Here is a 19,512-nt window from a genome sequence, read left to right as displayed (position 1 = left end):
ACTTAAGGTACCACCTTAAGAAGCCAGAAAAAAAGCAAATAAACACAAAAGTAAACAAACAGAAGGAAATAACAAAGGTAAGAGCAGAAACCAACGAAATAAAAGAGAGACAAACAACAGGAGAAAATGAACAAATTCAGCCAGTTTTGTGTAGCCAGAGAGAAGCCCAGCTCAGAGAGAAGCTGGGCTTCTCTCTGGTCACAGGGATTGATTCATTTGGAGTGGGAGAGATAACATGAAATAATAGGTAATTACATCCTTTCGAGTTTATTTTTATTTTTATTTTTAATAAGAGACAGGGTCTCACTTTGTGGCCCAGACTGGAGTGCAGTGGTTCTATCTTAGCTCAGGGCAACTTACATTCTTGATACTTTTTGCTTTTCCCCCTGACAACCGAAAGAGAACGTTTTTGCCAGCAGGTGGCAGCGCTGGTGCCTGAAAACGCCAAAAAGCAGCGTCCTGCGTTGGCCCGGAGACTAACGATTGCCGCCGGGCTGACATGGGGCAGTCATCTGAAGACAGGAGACAGTCAACTCCAGAAAGCAAATCCCCACTCAAACTTAGAAAAAAGTTAGCGATTTAACAAAAACATCTGAACTCTAAATGTTGATGGAGTTAAATCTCGAAAGACTTGGCTCTTCAAAGCCAGGGGTTCTTTACGGGAAAGTTGGAAACGGGCTTCACAAGACCTCTCCCCGCATTGTATGCAAATCTGCCCCCCCCTTTTTTTCTTTTTCCCTAGGAGATGGTCCAGTTATCAGATTCTCAAAACGGACAGCGACTTAAAGCAATTAAAGACCACTGCGACAAATGCTCCTGCGAACACCACTCCGAAGTTAATCGCGCAGACATCTGGACTTTAAAAGGTGGTGGTAAAGTGCGCTCAGGTAGGAGGTGCGGCAGGCGGGGCACGGCTACTTGCTTTCATAATTTCTTTTTTTCTTCCTGATGGACCAATGCTGTGAAAAATCCTCAGTGGGGTTTTGGATCCGAAAGGGAGCGACTGCAGTTTGCAGCCTTGCTATGTGCGCCAATCATGGTGTTTCTCATAAATTTCCTCTTTTAATCCTTGCGGCCATCCTCTGAGTTCGGTGTTAACATCCTTAATATTATTCCTAAACATCCATTAAGAGGCTCTTAATGGAGTGCCGGCTTTTGTGGTCCTGGATTTTCAGTGGATGCACACACTGACAATTCCCCTCTCTTTTACATTCAAAACTTCCATGAGATTTCCTTTGTTTAAATGAACTTTCCTTTATAGATAGCCTTTCATTTGTTTATTTTGTCTGCCTCTTTCAATCAAGAGGCACCCTCCCCTCAAAATTGGCAGCATAAGCACAGACGTAAACGCAGGAACCAATGCGATTTTAGGTTGAATTTAGGACAGCGCTGGAACTTCACTTTTCCCCTCTTGAGGTCACACGAGGTGGGCGGCGGCCCCGGCCGGGTTTGGGCGGGAGAAACGCGATTCGGGACTTCGCGGCCACCTAGGCGCGGGGCTGACCTGCGGGGGTGGGGTGGGGGGAGGGAGGTCGGGGCCCGGACCCACGTGGCGGCTGCTGCGGGGCTTACCCCAGCCCCGCCCGGAGGCGGCCCCGCGGCCCCGGCTAAGTAGGGCGGGCGGCCACCTCTGCCCTACTCCTTCCCTCCGCGTTTCGGGCCTCGGAGCCGCCGTGAGGAGGATGAGTCCCTGGAGCTGGTTCCTGCTGCAGACCCTCTGCCTCCTGCCCACGGGGGCAGCTTCGCGGCGCGGGGTGCCCGGCGCCGCCAACTGCGAGCTCAAGCCCCAAGTAAGGCGCGCGTCGGGTGCTGGAGAGCCGGCCTCTCTGCACCTCTTTGGGATGGTTTCCCTCCGAACCCCGCGAAGCAGCGCTTTCGGACCCCAAGCCGACTTACGCGGCTGGGCTTTCACCTAGCACCGCGGCGCTCCTTGCTGGCTCTCCTCTCCGTGCCCTCGGGTTCCCCTTTCCTGCGGGGGCGCAGCCCGCAGGCTCCAAGCGATTCAGTGCCCTGGCCTTTGCCCTCTGCCAGCGTCCGGGAGGGCCTCTGGGGTCTCGCTAGCCATTTTCGCGAGCTTTCGGGGGACGGATCCGCTAGGGCGTAGCGGAGCAGGAACTTGGGCACATTTATTTGAAGTTTCTTCTTCCCTCTCTTAAGAGTTTAATTTCACCTGCTCTTATCAAAATATTAACAGCGCCCTGAAGCTGCTTGGCTTAACCTTTATATGTTCAGTGCCTGAATTTGAAGGGACTTTAGGGAGTTGAAGCCATTTCCCTTGATTTACCGATCTGGGAAACTGACACTCAGCGGGGGACCTGTGTGCTCCAGGTCACAGAGTGCGTTCGCGGAGTGACCACTGTCTAAGCCTTGCGTGTCCTTGCGTGTCCAGCCGGGCGCTTTAGATGTTCGCATCAGCGTTTTGCGGGTGAGGGAAACCCAGGTAAGGGAGGCTCAGTGGCCTGCCCGAGTCAACACAGCTCTATAGCGGACAGGTCTTGCGTCTCCGAGGCTGGACCTCTTTCGAGATGAATATTTCCTTCTCTGATCAGTTTTCCTACACTCAGAATTTTCTGTGGTTCTTGAGTCCCTCTCTTCTGAGTGCGGCATAGGTTGAATTTCGCGCATTTGTTCCGGTGGGTTTGATCTCTATGCGTCCCTGGCTGTGGAGAGGGCCATGCCAGGCTTATCCTTCTGGTGCGCCCGCGACGCGGGTGGGGGGGTGGGGGGGGGTGGGGATGGGTTGAGGGAGTGTCGGCTGGAATTTAGAGGCCCACCTTTGATGACACCTGCGCAGCTCCCCGGTCTGCCTCCACCCCTGGCCATTCGCAATTTTATTCCTCATCCCAAATGCAGCAAAGCAGAGGACGCCCAAATAGAGCCAATCCTGGAGCTCCGGGCTGGGAAGACGCACGGTGTTTGCCTCTCTAAGGCGTCGCGGGGCTGCGGACGGCCCTCTACCAAGGCAGGAGGCGCGGCAGCTGGAGAGGGGAGTCTGCACCAGGCATGGTTTCAAACTCTGTTGCGGTGTGGCCGCTTCGTGCTTGTTAGACAAGGCAGGAGTCCATCTCCTCACAAGACAGCACGTTGCCTTTCACTTCTGCAAAACCTATTACCAACTGGTAATTATGACAAGTGAGTCTGGATAAAGTCTCTCTCCTTTAGAATCTGTCTTTATGAGTCCTTTATTCCATCGGTCGACCTACCTACCTTTTGGTCTCAGGACTCCTTTACATTACAAAAAATTATCAAAGAAGCCCGGCATGGTGGCTCACTCCTGTAATCCCAGCACTTTGGGAGGCCAAGGCGGTGGATCACTTGAGCCCAGGAGTTGCAGACCAGCCTGGCCAACGTGGCGAGATCTTCGTCTCTACAAAAAAATAAAAAAAATTACCAGCGTAATTTTTTTTTTGCAGACATGTGCCTGCAGTCTCAGCTACTCCAGAGGCTGAGATGGAAGGAAACCTTGAGCCTGGGAGTGGAGGCCAGTGAGGTGTGATTGCGCCACTGCCCTCCAACTTGGGTGGATAGTAGTAAAACACAAGATAGCACACATTCCATTAGCCATCAGAGCAGTGACCTCATCACACACGTAGCCTCCAGAAAATTCTACAGTACCTTGTGGGAAAATGAGGGTGAAAGGAAAATATCTTAGTTTTATGAAAACAATTGACCTTATAGATTCCCTGAAAGGCTCTTGGGGACAGCCACCAGTCCCTGGACCATACTTTGAGAATTGCTGTTCTATTCTGTGGGCAAACTCTGTCTTACCCCCTGCGGAATTGGGAAGGCCAATCAGTGGCACACATGCTGTTTGTCTGACCCACATGCTGTAAGGGCATTGTGGTTGGGTCCCTCAGTGGGTTGGGGTCTTGTGATTCTAGAGTGGAAGTCCTGGGATCCAGCCTCTAATCTAGTGCAGCAGCCCCTGTAGGATTCTGCAGGATTGTAGGCTTGAGAGCTGTTTTGGTTTTCATGGTTGGTTAATCATTAGAGAGGTCTTCTGAGCCCAGATTGGCCCCTAGACACTGCAGGGTTTACCCTGAGCACCACGCAGGTTGAGTCTCTTTCTTTTCAAACAGAACTCTTAGTGTTCTTTCCTATTCCTGCCTGATGCCCTTTTTTTTTTTTTTTGAGACACAGTCTTGCTCTGCCTGTCACCCAGGCTAGAGTGCAGTGGTGCTACATTGGCTCACTGCAACCTCTGCCTCCAGGGTTCAAGTGATTCTCCTGCCTCAGCCTCCTGAGTAGCTGGGATTACAGGCACCCACCACCAAGCCCGGCTAATTATTGTATTTTTAGTAGAGATGGGGTTTCACTATCTTGAGCAGGCTGGTCTCGAACTTCTGACCTCATGATCCACCCGCCTCAGCCTCCCAAAGTGCTGGGATTATAGGCATGAGCCACCGTGCCCAGCCTGATGCCTTTTATACTTGCTCTTTCTTCCCCCTGGAACATTCTCCCCTCATTTATCCACAGGCTTGCTCCCTTACCTCCATCTGGCTTTGGCTCAAGTGTCTCTCAATGAGTTTCTTCCTGATTACTCTGGTAAAGGTGACATCAACTGCTGCCACCACTACCATTTGCCTTCCCTGCTTTATTTTTATTTGTAGCACTTAATCACCATCTGATAAAAATTTTTGTTTATTGCTGCCCCTTCCCCTATGTCATCTTCATAAGGGTAGAGATTTTTATCTGTTTTGTTTGCCTCTGCATCCCCAGTATCCAGAAGAGTGCCTTGTCATAGCAGATGCTCCAAAAATATTTGTTGAATGAAAAGGATAATGTAAAGCCAGCTTCATTGTGGCTGGTCTGCTGAAGAGTAATCTTGGAAAAGTGCAGTTATTGCAGGTCCAGGGATGCTAGGATGGGAGGAGCTGAGGGTGTGCTGGGTGTTACGGAGTTAGCTTGCAATATGCAGTTGTCGTTGTGCCTTGTTCTTTTTCACTGGATGGACTACACAGGTGTCTGTTAAAATCTCAGTTTGATTCAGAAGCTTGTAGCTTCTGTGTCTCAGTCACCCATGGCCATGTTTTCTCTTTTTTTTCTTTTTTGAGATAGAGACCTGCTCTGTCACTCAGGATGGAGGGCAGTGTCGTGATCATAGCTCACTGTAACCTTGAACTCCAGGCCTCAAATGGTCCTCCTGCCTCAGCTTCCCAAAGTCTTGGGATTACAGGCATGAACCACCATGCCCGGCTGTCTTTTCCTTCTGGGAACAGTTGCAACAAGTTAGAAGGGACATGTTAATAGTGGTTCAGTTTTTTTTTTCTTTTAAAATATCCTAATGTTAAAATCTATGGCTTCTTCTAATTGCCATATATTTTAACAGTGAAATAGGGTAGTGGAAGTTTTTTTTTTTTTTTTTTTGGTAGAGATAAATAGCCCTACCCTGAGGATATCAGTATGAGAGAGGCAGAGGCAGTTGCACCAGTACAGTAAGTGCAAGGGTCCGGGGGCTCACCAGTGGGCAAGGTAAGGTAAAGAAGAGTCCTGAAGACTTATTTCAGCCTGTGCCCTGCTGAAGACATGTCTGGTAGGGCAGGATCAGTGTTCCACAGGAATGGTTATTGGTGCACACAGTGGGAATCCGGGTGCCCTGCTTGGTCAGAACAGAACTGTAGGTATTGAAGAAATTGTACATGATAACAATCATTTCTTTAAAAAAACTCTTTCTGAGCTCCTATGTAGTAGTATATGGTAAGTATTTCAGTGTTTGGGAATATGAAGGTGAATAAGATACAGCCCTTGGCATAAAAAAGCAGAAAAGCCCCTGAGTTGTGTTATCTTGAAAAGAGAAGATGGGAAAGGTGGCACGTGAGGATGTAACAAGGTCAGTGTGGTATTTATCTGGGCAGTCATCTGGGATGGAGAAGATGAGCTGGACAGAGCCTTTCTAGATTTGGAATCAGGTGGCGCTCCTAAGCAACAATACAACTAGCAGGGTATTAACTGAAAAAAGATATGACTCTGAATCACAAGTAAAGTCTATTGCATGTTAAGGCTGCATAAATATGGTGTTTAAAAGCTTGGACTCAGGAGCCAGCCTACCTGTCCACCACTTAGCACGGGGCATATTTTTACTCCCACCATAGCACTAAAACTGTTCTTGTCTGAGTCCCTAGTGACTTCAGTGTTGCTCAATCCAGAGGTCAGTTCTCAAATTCTTGATTTCTTTGGCCTACCATCCACATTTAACCCACTTTCTGCTCCTTGATGTACTTTCTCCAATCGGCCTCCTACTCTTCTGATTTTCCCAGCAACCTTGCTGGCCACTTCTCATTCTCCCTTGCTAGCTGCTCTTCTTTCCCCAGACTTCTTAGGGTGAGAGGACCCTGAGTCTATTCCTAGAACTTTTCTCCTGTGGACATCCTGTTGGAGACCTTATCTAGTCCCATGGCTTTAAAGAACATCTACATGGTGATGATGCCCTCATCTTTATCTCTGACTCAGGCCTCTCCCAAGCTCCAGACTTACATATTCACCTACCACCTGGACCTTGGCACTAGGTTGTGTGCTTGACATGTCAACTGGACAGATCCAAAACGAAATTTCTGACCTTCCCCTGTAATCCTGTTTCACCCCCGTCCTTCTCCATATCTGTTCATGATAACCTCATCCTTTCATCAGCAAGTCCTGTTTTCTTTTCTTTCTTTTTTTTTTTAATTTTGAGATAGGGTCTCACTCTGTTGCCCAGGCTGGAGTGCAGTGGTGCAATCATAGCCCACTGCAGCCTCATCCTCCAAGGCTCAAACCATCTTCCTACCTCAACCTCCTAAGTAGCTGGGACCGGAGGTGCCTGCCACCATGCCTGGCTTATTTTTAAATATTTTGTAGAGACAGGGTCTTGCTATGTTGTCCAGGCTGATCTCAAACTTTTGGGCTCAACCTTCCCAAAGTGTTGGGATTACAGGCATGAGGCACCGTGCCGGCCAGCAAATCCTGTTTTCTAGACTACATCTGGAATTTGATCACTTCCCATCAATCCTGTCACTCCCACTTTGATTATTTTGGTAATGTCCTAACTGACCCACTTATGTCTGCCCTCATCCCTCTATTCATCCCAGCCTCCAAGGCGATCCTTTGAACACACTGTCAGCTGATGTCACTCCTCTCTCAAAAACCTGGGCTAGCTCCCATCTGACTCAGTGGAAAGCCTAAGCCCTTCCTGGGGCCTTTCCAGGGGCCTACTGACCCTGCATGGCTTGGCCTCACTCACCTCTCTGACCCCTGCCTCCTGCTTTCCTGTTCAGCTATCCCCCTCTGTCGTGCTGGCCTCCTTGCTGGTCTTCCAGTACATGGAGGCCCTCCCTGCCTCAGGGCCTTTGCACTGCTGTTTCTGCCTCCTGGAGGGAATGCTCTTCTCTTAGATATCCCCATAGTGGGCCCCTCGTCTCCTTCATGGCAAGGCTTAGATGTCTTTCTAGACATTCAGTGACTTTTCTGGTCCCCCTACTTAAAATCACCCCTGGAACCCTGTGCCACAGTACTCACTGTCCCTTTTCTGGCTTACATGTTCTTCTTGTGGATTTGTTGTCAAATGATCCTTTATTGAAATGTTTTCCTTTGTGCTTCTTAACTAGCTGGGCATTCCACTGCACCATTGTTGATGTCATGAGTGTGGCAGCCATCAAGATTCAGCCCACAGACTGGGAAGTCCCCAGGATCTCTTTAATGGTTCCAGAAAGTTCTCTGGCTAAAGATTGGTGCTGCATCTGTTGAGCAATGTTGACGACCTCATCAAAAGTGATATTTCCACTGCTTTTAATGTTCTCCTGTTTCTTTCTCTCTCTTGGTGGTTCCCTGAAGGCTTCGATGATCAGGGCAGAAGCAGAAGGTACCACCTCAATCTGGGCCTGTCTGTTCTGAATGGTCAGTTTCACTGTAGTCCTCAGACCCCTCCAGTCACTGGTTGGCTTGGCAATGTCATCACCAACCTTTTTTGGAGACAGACACAGAGGGGCTGATCTTGGGGGCTAGCACAGACGAGGCATTGACTTCACCCCTGGTGCAACTCAGGTATACAACTTTGATCTCGTCAGGGTCCAACTTAGGTGGCATGGTGGAGGCGGCTGGTGTCAGATGAACCCAGATTTGGGACACCAGAAGAAAGTTACTTCTTGGCCTCCTCCAGGCTGTAAGACTTAACGCCAGCTTACACGTTCTCCACAGCAATTAGCACCAACAGAGAACTGTGTGTCACTCACTGTTGTATTCTTGGTGCCTAGAACAGTGTCTGGCACATGGTAGGCTCAGCAGAAATAATTGTGTTGAATGCAGGCAGTGGGACAGTCCATGCGAAATGCTTGGGTGGAGCCTGGCACACAGTGAACAGCTGCTGTTAGCATCGGTACCGTCATTACATGGCTAGAGGCCAGACATGTGGATGTGTGTGTGTGTGTGTGTGTTTGAAATTTAAGCAGTTTTCAGTGAAAAGATCATACAGTGACCTTATTTCTAGACCAGTAATAGTTGAAAAGGCAACAATAAATAAATAATAAAATGAAAATGGATGCATATTGAACAGACTGCTTCTGAAGAGAAATGCAGGTATTTTGAGGTAGGATGGGGACCTTAGGCAGATTAAGTGTATTGGATAAAAACAAACCAAAACTGAACCAAAACGAACTCTACCCCTCCATTATCCTGCAGTATGGGTTTGGTTTTCCTGGGAATATATTTGTTTAACATGATGGTGTCCTGATAGATGACAATGAATCAGGTGTCCATGGGTTTAATAATAACATTTCAGCTTGTTTGCTGTGTCTCCCAGTTGGAAACCATGTAGAAGTTCTTGGGTAGACTGCCTGGATATTGTGCAATTAGATCTCTTATATAGGTCAGTGGTACCCAGACATTTCATGAGCCAGACCTCTAAATGAACAAATAAACTAAAATTACTCTTTGAAGGCTGCCTCTACCTATTTGTAGGTAATACTTCTTACCTGTTTACAATTAACCAAAGACATAACTGTCAATCTCAGCTTTTGATTAGCATCTATTATAGTTACCCAGTGTCTTCTACCCTTTTGATCTAATTCTAACCAACAGTGAGACATTTGATTGCTTAATTCGCCTTAGCAGGCGTTCTTGGTAGATGTACAGTTTCCATTTCGTTTTTGAAGTATTTAAATGACCCCAGGGGCCCTTATTACTGCATAAGAGGATGCCTAGGGGATGGGGACCCTGTACGTGATTCATCTGTTAATATTACTTCAACAATCAATGGTTTTTAAATTTTTTTTTTCTTTTTTGAGACAGCGTCTTGCTGTTGCCCAGGCTGGAGTGCAGTGGCGGGATCCTGGCTCACTGAAACCTCTGCTTCCCGGTTCAAGCGATTCTCCTGCCTCAGCCTCCTAAGTAGAGTAGCTGGGACTACAGGCGCTCGCCACCACGTCCGGCTAATTTTTGTCTTTTTAGTAGAGGCGGAGTTTCATCATGTTGGACAGGCTCGAACTCCTGACCTCAAGTGATCCACCCTCCTCGGCCTCCCAAAATGCTGGGATTATAGGCATCAGCCACTGCGCTCGGCCTAAATTTTTTTTTTTTTTGAGATGGAGTCTCACTCTGTCCCCTAGGCTGGTGTGCAGTGGCGCTATCTCTGCTCACTGCAACCTCCACCTCCTAGGTTCAAGCAATTCTCCTGCCTCAGCCTTCCAAATACCTGGGACTACAGGCACAGGCCACCACGCCTGGCTAATTTTTTGTGTTTTAGTAGAGACGGGGTTTCACCACGTTGCCCAGGCTGATCGCGAACTCCGGAGCTCAGACAATCCACCCGCCTCGGCCTCCTGAAGTGCTGGAATTACAGGCGTGAGCTACTATGCCTGGCCAATAAGGTGCCTTTCAGTAGAAGCACACATAAAACAAGGCTATGTATTGATCAGTTGATGAAAATGTTATTAACAAGAACTTAACCCTATGTTTCCCCTAGGAACAACAGTTTAGTATTTGCTAATTTTGTGTTTGTGGCAACTTTATAAAATATAACTACCATGAATAATAAGAATTGCTTGTAGATAGAAACTTCATAATCCAAGGGAAGCATGTTACTTAAAAGGCTGAAGTCAAATCCTTTAGTAAAGGGAATATGTTCCAAATATTTCTTTCTCCCTCCCTCTTTCCCTCCCTCCCTCTAGTCCTTCCTTCTCTCTCTCTTTCTTTTTCTGAGACAAAGTCTCATTCTGTAGCCCAGGCTGAAGCACAGTGGTGCGATCTGCAGACTCAACCTGATGGGCTCAAGCAATCCTCCCACCTCAGCCTCTTGAGTAGCTGGGACTACAGGCATGCACCACCATGCCCGACTAATTTTGGTATTTTTTGTAGAGATGGGGCTTTGCTGTGTTGCCCAGGCTGGTCTCAAACTCCTGAGCTCAAGTGATCTGCCTGCCTCAGCCTCTAAAGTACTGGGATTACAGGTGTGAGTCACCATGCCTGGCCGAAATATATATATTTTTTCTATAAACCTAGATTTTCACATTTCCAGCTTTCTTAATACATTGTTCTTGTCACTAGTATGTCTGCCATTTACACCTAATTCCTTGAGCACTGCACTTCTTTGTACAGTGCCTCTTAATAAGCAGATATGTTATAAATGCCAGTTGTTGAGGATGAGAGACACTCAGGGGCCATGAGTGAAATGGTCTAGCTTCAGATGAACATGCACCGCTGCTCAGCATGTGCAACTGCTTGGAGAGAATCCATCCAGCAGAGATCATCCAGATCTCTGCGATTGAAACTGAAGGCTTTGTGAGAGAAATAAATGTGATCCACGTCCTAAAGGGACAAGAGCAAACTGTAAAATCATAGGCTCATTAGGACCCTAGTTTCAACCTTGGCGGTACGTTGGGGTCACCAGGGGAGCTTTAAAAGTAGCATCTCTGTGGCCAGGAGCAGTGGCTCACGCCTGTAATTCCAGCACTTTGGGAGGCTGAGGTGGGCGGATCACAAGGTCAGGAGTTTGAGACCAGCCTGGCCAATATGGTGAAACCCCGTCTCTACTAAAAATACAAAAATTAGCTGGGCGTGGTGGCGAGTGCCTGTAGTCCCAGCTACTCAGAAGGCTGAGGCAGGAGAATTGCTTAAATCCGGGAGGCTGAGGTTGCAGTGAAGTGAGCCAGGATTGTGCCACTGCACTCCAGCCTGGGCAACAGAGTGAGACTCCGTCTCAAAAAAAAAAAAAAAAAGTAGCATTTCTGAGTTCCACCTCCAGAGATTCTGATGTGATTGGTCTGGGGTGGGACCCAGGCATTGGACTTTCAAAAGCTTTGTGGGTGATTCCAGTGCATATCCAGAGTTGAAGCCTCTGCCTTTGGGGATGTTGGTTTTGAGATCCGAAAGAGCAGGGATCATCAGGTCTGCTTGGGAGACAGTGGGCTTCTCAGGTGTCTCTTAGATGGTATCAGGTATATCCTTGGAGGCCCCTGAGACTCACTTCTTTAACTCTTGCCCAGTTCATTGCTAGGGCAGGCATGGCACAATCTCAAAACTGGTGACTGCTATTGCTTTCTCATCTTGGAATCAACATTTTGATTGAAAAGGGGTCCCATCCCCTTTTGACTGAAAAGGTGAGTCTCATCCCAGACCAATCAGATCAGAATCTCTGGAGGTAGGACTCAGAGATGCTTCTTTTAAAGCTCCCCTGGCGATCCCAACATACAGCCAAGGTTGAAACTAGAGTCCTAATGAGCCCCTGATTTCATAATTTGCTCCTATCTATTTAGGACATGGATTGTCCTGGCAGGTGAACCTACATGGACTCAAAAGTCTAAATTCTACTTTGATATCTTTTCTCTTGAAATGTGACTAATTCATTTCCTCTCACAGGTTCCTGACCACCCCTCTCCCCCATATTATACCTTGATGTTACCTCTTTTCTTTTCAGCAAAGTGAGTTGAATTCCTTCCTGTGGACCATTAAGCGAGACCCACCATCTTACTTCTTTGGCACAATCCATGTCCCGTACACCCGAGTTTGGGACTTCATCCCCGACAACTCTAAGGAGGCTTTCCGGCAGAGCAGCGTTGTGTACTTTGAGTTGGATCTCACAGACCCCTATACCTTCTCGGCTCTCATCAGCTGTCAGATGCTGCCGCAGGGCAAGAACCTCCAAGATGTGCTCCCCAGGGACATCTACTACCGCCTCAAGCGCCACATGGAGTATGTCAAGCTCATGATGCCCTTGTGGATGACCCCAGACCAGCGTGGCAAGGGGATCTACGCAGACCACCTCTTCAATGCCATTGCCGGAAACTGGGAGCGCAAGAGGCCTGTCTGGGTGATGCTCATGGTCAACTCCCTGACTGAAGTGGCCATTAAGTCCCGTGGGGTGCCTGTCTTAGACCTATTCCTTGCCCAGGAGGCTGAGCGGCTGAGGAAACAGACTGGGGCAGTAGAAAGGGTGGAAGAGCAGTGCCATCCATTGAATGGGTTGAACTTTTCACAGGTAAGACTCTCTTTGCATAAAAGACTTGGTGGCATTTGGTTGTATGGGTGAATCTGTTGAGTTTCAGGGCAGGTGATGGACCACGGGCACAGCTTGTCTAGAAATTGTCTTTGCTTAAAAACGCTTTTCCGGGGGTTAAAAAAAAAGCCAAGTGGTCAGTTATATCACTTATTTGAGTATTGCCAAGAAAAAAAACTTGTTTTTTTCTTATCATTCCAACAAATACTGTGTGCTTTTTTTTTTTTTTTTTTGAGACAGAGTCTCACTCTGTCACCCATGCTGGAGTGCGGTGGTGCGATCTCAGCTCACTGCAATCTCTGCCTTCTGGGTTCAAGCAATTCTCCTGTCTCAGCCTCGCTAGTAGCTGGGATTCCAGGTATGTGCTACCACGCCCGACTGCTTTTTGTATTTTTAATAGAGACGGGGTTTTGCCCTGTTGGCCAGGCTGGTCTCGAACTCCTGACCTCAAGTGATCCACCTGCCTCGGCCTCCCAAAGTGGTGGGATTACAGGCGTGAGCCACTGCGCCTGGCCCATACTGTGTGCTTTTAAAATGCATTTTAGTTCAGATCCTTCATTAAAAAGCTGCTTTGAGACGTTGTGGACATGCGGATGCCACACTGGTTGTCACAGGGCATGGCCTGGTTTGAAAATGATACTGGACATTGCTGTTTTAGGAGACAGCAGTCTCTTTGAGGTCACTACTGTCCCTCTTCAGGTCACTGCCCCAGGACAGTTCCTTTCCTAGGCAGAGTTATGCTCCTCTTACCCCTGGTTTAAGGATCCAACCCCAGGGCATTGGAATTTAGGTCGATATTCAAGAAGTTGGTTCTTCAATTCTCAGAAGTAATACTTTATTAAAGTGCCATGGTTTAGCTGTTTCCATGAAAGTTGTTTAAAGTGCATTAGAGACTTCTGGAGACCAATGGGAGTTTTGCAATATGAAATAAAGTGTTCTTGTTTTGTAAATGTTCTCATTGGGTCACCTTGAGGTTTTATTCCTCAGAATTTGAGATTACTGTTAATCCAAGTAGCTCAGCCTTAGCAGATCTTGACATACTGAACTAAGGTTGTTATTTAAAAGGTGTAAGGACATGTAATAGCCTAAAAATAATGTTCCTGAGTTGATAATGATATCTTTAGGGAATTTATCTTGCTAAAATTCTATAATATTAATAAGTACTCAGATGCTATTCTATATGCTATAGTATTTGTTTGACACACTAAGATTTATAGATAAGATAAGGGATCATTAATTGTCTGCACTGATCTCCTGGGAAAGATTTTCTTGCATTATTATGGAAACCCAAACAGCCAATGTTATAACCTTTTCAATGTCTGCATTTAATATAATATTTTGGAAAAGAAAGGTGCTTTGATTTGAAGGCTTATTGATTTTGACCGAATGAGTTTGAAATTGGTGAGCATTTTAACCTGAGCCAAAGCCTTCTTTCATACTCCCAATTGGGGAAAAAAAGGCTTGGAAGCAAACTATTAGCTCAAGCAAGGTATCTTTGAAGGAAGGTGGGTGCACAACATTGTCTCTTTCTTTCTTTCTTTCTTTTTTTTATTATACTTTAAGTTCTAAGGTACATGTGCACAACGTGCAGGTTTGTTACATATATATACATGTGCCATGTTGGTGTGCTGCACCCCCTAATTCATCATTTAGCATTAGGTATATCTCCTAATGCTATCCCTCCCCCCTCCCCCTACCCCACGACAGGCCCTGGTGTGTGATGTTCCCCTTCCTGTGTCCAAGTGTTCTCATTGTTCAATTCCCACCTGTGAGTGAGAACATGCGGTGTTTGGTTTTTTGTCCTTGCAATAGTTTGCTGAGAATGATGGTTTCCAGCTTCATCCATGTCCCTGCAAAGGACATGAACTCATCCTTTTTTATGGCTGCATAGTATTCCAAGGTGTATATGTGCCACATTTTCTTAATCCAGTCCATCATTGATGGACAATTTGGGTTGGTTCCAAGTCTTTGCTATTGTGAATAGTACCACAATAAACATATGTGTGCATGTGTCTTTATAGCAGCATGATTTATAATTCTTTGGGTATATACCCAGTAATGGGATTGCTGGGTCAAATGGTATTTCTAGTTCTAGATCCTTGAGGACTTGCCACACTGTCTTCCACAATGGTTGAACTAGTTTACAGTCCCACCAACAGTGTAAAAGCATTCCTATTTCTCCACATCCTCTCCAGCACCTGTTATTTCCTGACTTTTTAATGATCGCCATTCTAACTGGTGTGAGATGGTATCTCATTGTGGTTTTGATTTGCATTTCTCTGATGGCCAGTGATGATGAGCATTTTTTGATGTGTCTGTTGGCTGCAAAAATGTCTTCTTTTGAGAAGTGTCTGTTCATATCCTTTGCCCACTTTGGGATGGGGTTGTTTTTTTTTTGTTGTAAATTTGTTTGAGTTCTTTGTAGATTCTGGATATTAGCCCTTTGTCAGATGAGTAGGTTGCAAAAATTTTCTCCCATTCTGTAGGTTGCCTGTTCACTCTGATGGTAGTTTCTTTTGCTGTGCAGAAGCTCTTTAGTTTAATTAGATCCCATTTGTCAATTTTGGCTTTTGTTACCATTGCTTTTGGTGTTTAGACATGAAGTCCTTGCCCATGCCTATGTCCTGAATGGTATTGCCTAGGTTTTCTTCTAGAGTTTTTATGGTTTTAGGTCTAACATGTAAGTCTTTAATCCATCTTGAATTAATTTTTGTATAAGGTGTAAGGAAGGAATCCAGTTTCAGCTTTCTACATATGGCTAGCCAGCAACACTGTCTCTTAAGATAACGTATTTCAGAGATATTTTAGAGCACTATAATTATAGACTACAGTGTCATGTTGATTTTATAACACATTTTTAGGGTTTATGTAGGTGTTTAAGATGTATAAACTAAATTTCTTATAAGACCTTGAGGTTAAGCTAGCAAGGTAGAGTTGTTTAAATTTAGGAGGAAAACATGACTTGTTCTTAAGAGTCTTTTTTTCATGTAACTTCCCCATGTTTCATTTCTAGAGATAAACAGTAAAATACTCACAACCTGAGTATACAGCTCAATGACTTTTTTTTTTTTTTGAGACAGAGTCTCACTCTTTTGCCCAGGCTGGAGTGTAATGGCATGATCTCAGCTCACTGCAGCCTCTGCCTCCCAGGTTCAAGTGATCCTCCTGTCTGGGATTACAGGCACCCGCCACCACGCCTGGCTAATTTTTGTATTTTTAGTAGAGATGGAGTTTCACCACATTGGCCAGGCTAGTCTTGAACTTCCGACCTCAAGCGATCTTCCTGCCTCAGTCTCCCAAAGTGCTGTGATGACAGGCGTGAGCCACCACACCTGGCCTCAGTGTATGACTTTCAACCATCACTTAGCTTCTCTAAACTTTAGTTTTCTCATCTTTCCAATGGGGGTAATAATACTTGCCCTACCATCCTGTTATCAGAAGCAAATAAAAGCAGGAAATTGGAAAGCACTTCATAAATATTATAAGATATAAGCAGAAGGGAGTGAACATACAGTGCTTACTATGAGACAGTCTTCACTGATAATTTTATATTTAACTGTCAAACTTCTCAAGATGAATGGTATCATTGATTTTGCAAAGGGAAATTGTTTTTCTTCTTGGTTTCCTATAGACAAAGATTTTTTTTCAAAGAAGTTAAAGGAAAAGAGGACAGAAGTAAAACAGAAGGGCTAGCAGAGGTTGCAAATAAGAGGCATATGGGCTGAATCCGGCTTGCAGTTCTGTTTTATGTGGTTAGCATGATTTTTTTTTTCTTTTTTAATGACTAAGTTGACAATATTTAAAAATTGAGAAACACCGTACGAAGAACAGCCTGGATTCTCTTGGGCCATCAGAGGATCTGGAGTACTGGGGCCATGCTCCCACATAGCAGCAGTTGGCTGGACTGAGCACTGGCCACCGCCTTTAGATGTGGCCAATATTGTCTTTCCAGTTTGGCCGCAGTCCCCACTCCTCCCTGTTGCCTTTCGCCTAGACATCTTGACTTCTTTTAACTCATCTGCCTGGCCCCTGTAGGCCTTGTGGCTCTTGGTTTGTGGGGTGTAGGTCCCTGAATCTCACTGAAGCCTGGCAACAGGTTAGGACCCTGACACGGATGCCTGGATTTGATCTTGTCATCGCAGGGCAGACATCATCCTTGCCCCTCGGTTTCGAATCAAGTTATGACTCCTGTTCTCCTTCACCTAAAGTTCATGCCTGCTTGGTACTGCCAGCTGCATTGGCGTTCCCTATGTGAAGGAAGCACATAGCTTGGACCTGGAGGCTCAGCGGAGTGGGCTCAGCAGGGTGGTGTCTCACTTCTTCTCTGTCTGCACAGGTAGGTTCCCCTAGAGAAATGGTCTTGCTAAATCCCATCTCCATGTTCACACATCACCAGGCGTCTATGGACAGGCTCTGGGCATGGGGAATTGCAATGCCTGCTCTGCCCACCTAAGCATAGGACTCTCCTGTCCACTTCCCCACCAAATGATTGGATGTCATGGTGGGGTGGGGCAGGAATCTGGGAAAGCTCCGGTCTCCTCAGCATGGAATCTGTCCTTTGGGACCCAGTCACATCTTGGCTTGGGCTCTTTTTTGTTATATCTCTAAGTGAACATGAATGTAGACAACAGTTCTGGAGTTTCCCTCTGCTTTCCACATGCAAAGCCTGCATCTTTGGGCTTTCAACATCCTAAGAGGCAGTTAGTTGGATGTAAAAGTCCTTTTGCAAACCCCAGAGTTGACGCTGAGGTGCTCTTATTGAATTGCTACTGTGCAAAGCATCACTTCTTTGTTATTGTTTACTCTTGCCAATAGATGGCGCTAACATATTTCATATTTGCCTTTTCGGCTGTCATTCTTTTGTACTTTCCAGGAGGACGGTCACTGCCAGTTCTTGTTCTTCAGGACCCTAACAACTCACTCTCTCTGCTGAAAAGCCTCTTTTTTTTCCCCTGCAGTCCAACATTCAGCAGTGGTTTGGGCTCAGTGGACATACTTCCAGATTGTATGAAACTGCAATTCTTGAGCTATAGTTTTGGGGTGTTGGAGAATATGGCGACTTTGTTCTTTGGAGCAAGTTGTCTTTAGTTTGGTTGGTCACCTAATAGAAGAAACAGATGGCTCCAGGATGATTCTCTGGAAAGGTCCAGGGCAGAGTGGAGTGGTGGAGGCAGCCCCGCTCCCCAGGAGACTTGTGGTCTGGCTGAGAAGGAAGGGCAAATTCCTAGAAGGATGCCACCTCTCTCAGCCTGTGGTTATTAAGGGCTAGGTGGATGCTGGAGGAGTGGGAGCTGGGGAGGTGCTAGCTGGCCTGAGGAAGACTCCTATGGAGGAAGGGGTCAGATTCTTTAAGGATGGGGTGGCCTGCCAGGCCTAAAGGAGAGGATCCCGGGGATACCATGTGGTGCCTTGTTTTGTACTTTGCAGGTTTCTGCATATTCTCACATCAGTGCTGTGGGTATTAAGAACAACCCCTGGGGCTAGGAGGTCTCTGTTCCTAGAGGCCAAGGCAAGATCGTGGGGGGTCAGCCAGCAGAGGTCACTGGGGATGGTTTCCTGCTGGAATAACCTGAGAGAGGCCCATCTGGAAGCAGAGGGTGGGCTGGCCTGGGGTCACAGCAAGAGTTAGTGCAGGACAGGCCTAGGCTCTCAGATCTCCTGTTTCTAATCCAACTCGGCCTCTGAGTGTCATGCGGGACCCCTATTGACTTCAGTGGGGATGGCACTAAGTTCAAAAGGTGGAAGAAGAGACCAAGAGCCAGCAAATTAGACACAGGGTTTATTGAGAGGACTGACTTACAGGGTGATCCAGTGGCAGTGGGCTGGACAGGAGAATCCCAATCGCTTGTGAAAAGCATGCAGTTGATAAATCACCTTCACTTAGCACCCGCTCCTACATGGCAATCCTCGTTTAACTCAAAGCAAAGGGCCTCAATCCCCAGTGTGGTCCATGTTCCACAGGATGGGCCAGGGGTTCACACGTTCCTTATAGACAAGGAATGAATCTCTGGGTTGGCCACTCCTGGATTCCTTAGCTCGGAATTCTGAACACACATTCTTCTTCTGAAGTTATTGCTGTCAGGTGCACCTACACTGAGTGCTGCCAACTGCCAGACTTAAAGGAGTAATTGGCTGAGGGATTCTGGCTTCCCCATCATAAATTCCAATAAAAGCAGGAGGTCTCATTTAAAAAAAAAATTGACTATGATGCTCATAGATGACTTTTCCACATTTTCCATGATCGATTTGGAAGTTGCTTGAAGATGGAGATCCTGACATTCTGTTTTTCCTTGATAGTTTTGGTTTAAAATAAAGGCCTAGGAAAAATACGTGAACTCTCTGAAAGAGAACTCTTCCCTTTCTCATCAGGAGATCGAGACCATCCTGGCTAACACAGTGAAACCCCGTCTCTACTAAAAATACAAAAAATTAGCCAGGTGTGGTGGGGGGCGCCTGTAGTCCCACCTACTCGGTAGGTTGAGGCAGGAGAATCACTTGAACTCAGAGGGCAGAGGTTGCAGTGAGCCGAGATTGCGCCACTGCACTCCAGCCTGGGCACCAGAGCGAGACTCCGTCTCAAAAAGACAAAAAAAAAAAAAAAATGAATAAAGCCTTTCTAAGAGCTATGTAGATATAGACTGGCATCTTAAGATTCACATGAAGTCTAACCTTTTGGGAGCAATTTGCTTTTATCCCAGTCTTTTGCTTTTTTACATTATTTCCCAACACTGCTATGTATTACTTCCTGTTCTTAGGCATGGTTGGGCTGGAGTGCTGCTGCAGTTACTGTCGGTACCCCGGGAGCCTGACACATCTATTTCTTGGATAAACCATGTCCCAGCTTTCACATAGGTGTCAATACAGATGTTGTACGTGGACAGTGTCTTCATAAATTAGAAGGCTGGGTGGGTTCTTAGCTCTCTCGGGAGTGTCTTCTGCAGTATTTTTTTCATGTTGGACATCCCTTTAGTTTCTGATTTTTTTGACCAGAGTAGAAAATCAAACCAACGTTGTACCTGAATGGCTGGCTGTGAAGCTCCTGGGCTCACAGG

General features: G+C 46.5%; 1 protein-coding gene across 2 annotated transcripts in view; it reads left to right on the top strand.

Moving 5' to 3' along the window:
* The first annotated feature begins 1,667 nt into the window (after nt 1–1,667).
* Nucleotides 1,668–19,512, top strand: part of TRABD2A (TraB domain containing 2A) — a 60,135-nt gene continuing 42,290 nt past the window's right edge. Inside the window, exons 1-2 of one of the 2 annotated variants that reach the window (XM_032177307.2) lie at nt 1,668–1,790; nt 11,882–12,442. In XM_032177307.2, the coding sequence (XP_032033198.1) occupies nt 1,683–1,790; nt 11,882–12,442 (669 nt within the window). In that variant the 5' untranslated portion in view covers nt 1,668–1,682. The remainder of the gene's footprint in view (nt 1,791–11,881; nt 12,443–19,512) is intronic. The other variant, XM_032177306.2, reaches the window with a different exon arrangement.

The sequence above is a fragment of the Hylobates moloch genome, unplaced genomic scaffold (genome assembly GCF_009828535.3).
Source record: "Hylobates moloch isolate HMO894 unplaced genomic scaffold, HMol_V3 SCAFFOLD_15, whole genome shotgun sequence".
Taxonomy (NCBI): domain Eukaryota; kingdom Metazoa; phylum Chordata; class Mammalia; order Primates; family Hylobatidae; genus Hylobates; species Hylobates moloch.
The sequence above is the reverse complement of the archived record's forward strand: the minus strand, read 5'-3'. Positions and strand labels throughout refer to the sequence as shown.